The sequence below is a fragment of the Salmo salar genome, chromosome 17 (assembly GCF_965601325.2).
Source record: "Salmo salar chromosome 17, fSalSal1, whole genome shotgun sequence".
NCBI classification, from domain to species: domain Eukaryota; kingdom Metazoa; phylum Chordata; class Actinopteri; order Salmoniformes; family Salmonidae; genus Salmo; species Salmo salar.
In genome coordinates, this window is record NC_138307.1 from 83,954,294 (window position 1) to 83,960,293 (window position 6,000).

At 44.8% G+C, this 6,000-nt stretch overlaps 1 protein-coding gene across 1 annotated transcript in view; it reads left to right on the plus strand.

Moving 5' to 3' along the window:
* Positions 1 to 5,037, plus strand: part of LOC145861440 (protein lifeguard 4) — a 44,760-nt gene extending 39,723 nt beyond the window's left edge. The window contains exon 7 of the mRNA XM_082964284.1: positions 1,920 to 5,037. Coding sequence (XP_082820410.1) covers positions 1,920 to 2,126 — 207 coding nt within the window. The 3' untranslated portion in view covers positions 2,127 to 5,037. The remainder of the gene's footprint in view (positions 1 to 1,919) is intronic.
* Positions 5,038 to 6,000: the final 963 nt, after the last annotated feature.

Below are 6,000 nucleotides of genomic sequence, written 5' to 3' on the forward strand. Positions count from 1 at the left end.
CTACAGTAGAGGTGGTTTCCTTCAGGTAGTGGTTACTACAGTAGAGGTGGTTTCCTTCAGGTAGTGGTTACTACAGTAGAGGTGGTTTCCTTCAGGTAGTGGTTACTACAGTAGAGGCGGTTTCAGGTAGTGGTTACTACAGTAGAGGTGGTTTCAGGTAGTGGTTACTACAGTAGAGGTGGTTTCAGGTAGTGGTTACTACAGTAGAGGTGGTTTCCTTCAGGTAGTGGTTACTACAGTAGAGGTGGTTTCAGGTAGTGGTTACTACAGTAGAGGTGGTTTCAGGTAGTGGTTACTACAGTAGAGGTGGTTTCCTTCAGGTAGTGGTTACTACAGTAGATGTGGTTTCCTTCAGGTAGTGGTTACTACAGTAGAGGTGGTTTCAGGTAGTGGTTACTACAGTAGAGGTGGTTTCCTTCAGGTAGTGGTTACTACAGTAGAGGTGGTTTCCTTCAGGTAGTGGTTACTACAGTAGAGGTGGTTTCAGGTAGTGGTTACTACAGTAGAGGTGGTTTCAGGTAGTGGTTACTACAGTAGAGGTGGTTTCAGGTAGTGGTTACTACAGTAGAGGCGGTTTCAGGTAGTGGTTACTACAGTAGAGGTGGTTTCAGGTAGTGGTTACTACAGTAGAGGTGGTTTCAGGTAGTGGTTACTACAGTAGAGGTGGTTTCAGGTAGTGGTTACTACAGTAGAGGTGGTTTCAGGTAGTGGTTACTACAGTAGAGGCGGTTTCAGGTAGTGGTTACTACAGTAGAGGTGGTTTCCTTCAGGTAGTGGTTACTACAGTAGAGGTGGTTTCCTTCAGGTAGTGGTTACTACAGTAGAGGTGGTTCCCTTCAGGTAGTGGTTACTACAGTAGAGGTGGTTTCCTTCAGGTAGTGGTTACTACAGTAGAGGTGGTTTCCTTCAGGTAGTGGTTACTACAGTAGAGGTGGTTTCAGGTAGTGGTTACTACAGTAGAGGTGGTTTCAGGTAGTGGTTACTACAGTAGAGGTGGTTTCAGGTAGTGGTTACTCCAGTAGAGGCGGTTTCAGGTAGTGGTTACTACAGTAGAGGTGGTTTCCTTCAGGTAGTGGTTACTACAGTAGAGGTGGTTTCCTTCAGGTAGTGGTTACTACAGTAGAGGTGGTTTCAGGTAGTGGTTACTACAGTAGAGGTGGTTTCAGGTAGTGGTTACTACAGTAGAGGTGGTTTCAGGTAGTGGTTACTACAGTAGAGGTGGTTTCAGGTAGTGGTTACTACAGTAGAGGTGGTTTCAGGTAGTGGTTACTACAGTAGAGGTGGTTTCAGGTAGTGGTTACTACAGTAGAGGTGGTTTCCTTCAGGTAGTGGTTACTACAGTAGAGGTGGTTTCCTTCAGGTAGTGGTTACTACAGTAGAGGTGGTTTCCTTCAGGTAGTGGTTACTACAGTAGAGGTGGTTTCAGGTAGTGGTTACTACAGTAGAGGTGGTTTCAGGTAGTGGTTACTACAGTAGAGGTGGTTTCAGGTAGTGGTTACTACAGTAGAGGTGGTTTCAGGTAGTGGTTACTACAGTAGAGGTGGTTTCCTTCAGGTAGTGGTTACTACAGTAGAGGTGGTTTCCTTCAGGTAGTGGTTACTACAGTAGAGGTGGTTTCAGGTAGTGGTTACTACAGTAGAGGTGGTTTCAGGTAGTGGTTACTACAGTAGAGGTGGTTTCCTTCAGGTAGTGGTTACTACAGTAGAGGTAGGTCATTACCACTCTTTTCAACATCCATTATCCCTTCATTATCAATTTTTTCTTCTTCTAAGTAGTCATTCCTCATTAATGCCTTGTCAGTCAGTCATCCATCTATCATCCGTCCATTCAGACATCCTTAATCTATCCGTCAGTCAATCCATCTATCCAGCGTTTAATCTGAGTCTCCTCTCCCCATCCTCCTCTTCTCCCCCTCCCAGCTCTTCTTCCAGAACGACACAGTGGAGCTGGTATTTGCTGGTGCAGGAGCTCTGTTGTTCTGTGGCTTCATCATCTATGACACCCACCTCCTGATGCACCAGCTGTCCCCTGAGGAACACGTCCTGGCCTCCATTAACCTGTACCTGGACATCGTTAACCTCTTCCTGCACATCCTCCGCATGCTGGACTCCATGAAGAAAAACTGAGCTTCTATTCCCTATTTAGTGCACTACACACTATTCCCTATTTAGTGCACTACGTTTTGACCAGGGCCCATAGGGCTCTGTATGAACGTAGTGCACCGTGAAGGGAACAGTGTGTGGTTTGGGACTCAGGCGATTAGTGATCTGCTGCTTAGCTCACAGGGTGACTTGGGATCGATTCAGTTCTAAATTCAGTAACATTTTCTTGGAATTATTTAGAAAATCCTCATAGAAAAGAAAAATGGGCATTTATCGATTCACCTCCTGAATTGAAAACTGATTTGCCCCCAGTCTCTGATAGACAACCCTGCTGTAGATCCTACCAGTGATTGTGAAACGTTAACTCATCGTCTAAGTTTAACCCCGGAGATAATATTATATTATAACCTGTGCCATTGGAACTGGTTGTGTTTTGGACTTATGCTGTTTTGTTCTATACTGTTTATTATTCTTAATGTAAACAAAAAATATATATATTTAATTTTGGGTTGCTCGCTCAATGAATGAATCCTTTCTGAATATTGAAGCATACGGATTATGTAAGGTTGTTTTTGGGTGATGGTGTAAAATAGCATAACACATTTTTTAGACTAAAGTAGAATTAACTACTTTCCTAACTTCCATCCCCTAGCTTGCTGGTATTCTGAATTTCAACGCATGAAAACATCCCTTAGTTACTGTCCATAGGAATAGAAAAATCAACTCAGTGGCCAGTGTATTAGGTCCATCTGGTACCGGGTCGGACACCCTTTGCCTCCAGAACAGTCTGAGTTCTTTAAGGCAAGGAAACAATTGATGTCAAGGGACCTAACGCCCCCAGCCTGTACCGTTGACGCCAGGCAGGATGGGACCATGGACTCATGCTGCTTACACCAAATCCTGACTCTACCATCAGCCTGTACCGTTGACGCCAGGCAGGATGGGACCATGGACTCATGCTGCTTACACCAAATCCTGACTCTACCATCAGCCTGTACCGTTGACGCCAGGCAGGATGGGACCATGGACTCATGCTGCTTACGCCAAATCCTGACTCTGGCATCAACGCGACGCAACAGGAATCGGGATTCGTCGGACCAGGCAATGTTTTTCCACTCCTCAATTGTCCAGTGTTGGTGATGGCCTGCCCACTGGAGCATCTTCTCCTTGTTTTTAGCTGATAGGAACCCAGTGTTGGTGATGGCCTGCCCACTGGAGCATCTTCTTCTTGTTTTTAGCTGGTAGGAACCCAGTGTTGGTGATGGCCTGCCCACTGGAGCATCTTCTTCTTGTTTTTAGCTGATAGGAACCCAGTGTTGGTGATGGCCTGCCCACTGGAGCCTCTTCTTCTTGTTTTTAGCTGATAGGAACCCAGTGTTGGTGATGGCCTGCCCACTGGAGCATCTTCTTCTTGTTTTTAGCTGATAGGAACCCAGTGTTGGTGATGGCCTGCCCACTGGAGCATCTTCTTCTTGTTTTTAGCTGATAGGAACCCAGTGTTGGTGATGGCCTGCCCACTGGAGCCACTTCTTCTTGTTTTTAGCTGATAGGAACCCAGTGTTGGTGATGGCCTGCCCACTGGAGCCACTTCTTCTTGTTTTTAGCTGATAGGAACCCAGTGTTGGTGATGGCCTGCCCACTGGAGCCACTTCTTCTTGTTTTTAGCTGATAGGAACCCAGTGTTGGTGATGGCCTGCCCACTGGAGCATCTTCTTCTTGTTTTTAGCTGATAGGAACCCAGTGTTGGTGATGGCCTGCCCACTGGAGCATCTTCTTCTTGTTTTTAGCTGATAGGAACCCAGGGTGGTTGTCTGCTGCAATAGCCAATCCGTGACAAGGACCGACGAGTTGTGGGTTTCGAGACGCCGTTGTTCTGCGCCGTTATTTTCCTGTTTGTGTTCCACCTGTTAGCTTGCACATTTCTTGCCATCCTCCTTGGACATCTCTCATCAACGAGCTGTTTTCATCCACAGCACTGCCGCTGACTGGATGTTTTTTGTTTGTCGCACCATTCTCTGTAAACCCTAGGCAATGTCGTGCGTGAAAAGGCCAGGGTGGCCGGCTGTTTCTGAGGTACTGGAACCGGCTCGCCTGGCAACGATGATCATACCACGCTCAAATTCACTTAGGTCACTGGTTTTGCCCATTCTAACGTTTAATCAAACAGTAACTGAATGCCTTGATGCCTGTCTGCCTGCTTTATATAACAAGCCCAAGGCCACGTGACTCACTGACTGTAGGAACGAACCATTTTCGTGAACGGGGGTGGTGTACCTTATAAACTGGCCACTGAATGTAGAGATCTGATCATTCTAGAAAGACTTGAATAGTAGTCACAGTAAAGTTTTATAAAATACACTATTCTCCACTATTGACTTAACCAGGACACCTGAGAAAATGTATCACATAGCAACCTATTCCCTATATAGTGCACTACTTTTGACCAGAGGTCTTGTCCCAAATGGGACCCCCATTCCCTATATAGTGCACTACTTTTGACCAGAGGCCGTGTCCCAAATGGGACCCCATTCCCTATATAGTGCCCTACTTTTGACCAAAGCCCTATGGGTCATTTGGGACAGAGATTTGATATGCCAGCAAACAGAGGGATGCTCTGGGACCAGGAAACATGTTCAACCAGTTACCTGGTGGGCAGAACAATGTACAGTAGAATAATACCACATCAGTTGTCAGGAAAGGGAATCTGAAGAACACTACAGATTTGAATACCAAGAGGTTGAGATCATATAAATACTATGAAGGGATTTTACTAGGCTCTATATTCTGTTTCCTCAGTCATTCATTTATTAACAAACCTGCAAGTGCAATACAAATTGTCATGTGGAAAGTAAAATAGTTGCACATCTATTTGGTGAACTGTGAATGCACCATCAATTGTATATGCTTTGATTTCTTGATTAAATTGTAAAGTTGAGTGTTTTACATTTTCATGTATGTCTGCTCCCGCTAACTCAGTTGAACCAGTAATACCACTAGACAACACTCACCTATACTGAACCAGTTATACCACTAGACAACACTCACCTATACTGAACCAGTTATACTACTAGACCAGGTGAACACTCACCTATACTGAACCAGTTATACCACTAGACAACACTCACCTATACTGAACCAGTTATACCACTAGACAACACTCACCTCTATAGAACCAGTTATACCACTAGACCAGGTGAACACTCACCTGTACTAGAACCAGTTATACCACTAGACAACACTCACCTCTACTGAACCAGTTATACCACTAGACAACACTCACCTGTATAGAACCAGTTATACCACTAGACCAGGTGAACACTCACCTATACTGAACCAGTTATACCACTAGACAACACTCACCTATACTGAACCAGTTATACCACTAGACAACACTCACCTATACTGAACCAGTTATACCACTAGACAACACTCACCTATACTGAACCAGTTATACCACTAGACAACACTCACCTATACTGAACCAGTTATACCACTAGACAACACTCACCTATACTGAACCAGTTATACCACTAGACAACACTCACCTATACTGAACCAGTTATACCACTAGACAACACTCACCTATACTGAACCAGTTATACCACTAGACCAGGTGAACACTCACCTATACTGAACCAGTTATACCACTAGACCAGGTGAACACTCACCTATACTGAACCAGTTATACCACTAGACAACACTCACCTAGTACTAGAACCAGTTATACCACTAGACCAGGTGAACACTCACCTATACTGAACCAGTTATACCACTAGACAACACTCACCTATACTGAACCAGTTATACCACTAGACAACACTCACCTATACTGAACCAGTTATACCACTAGACAACACTCACCTATACTGAACCAGTTATACCACTAGACAACACTCAC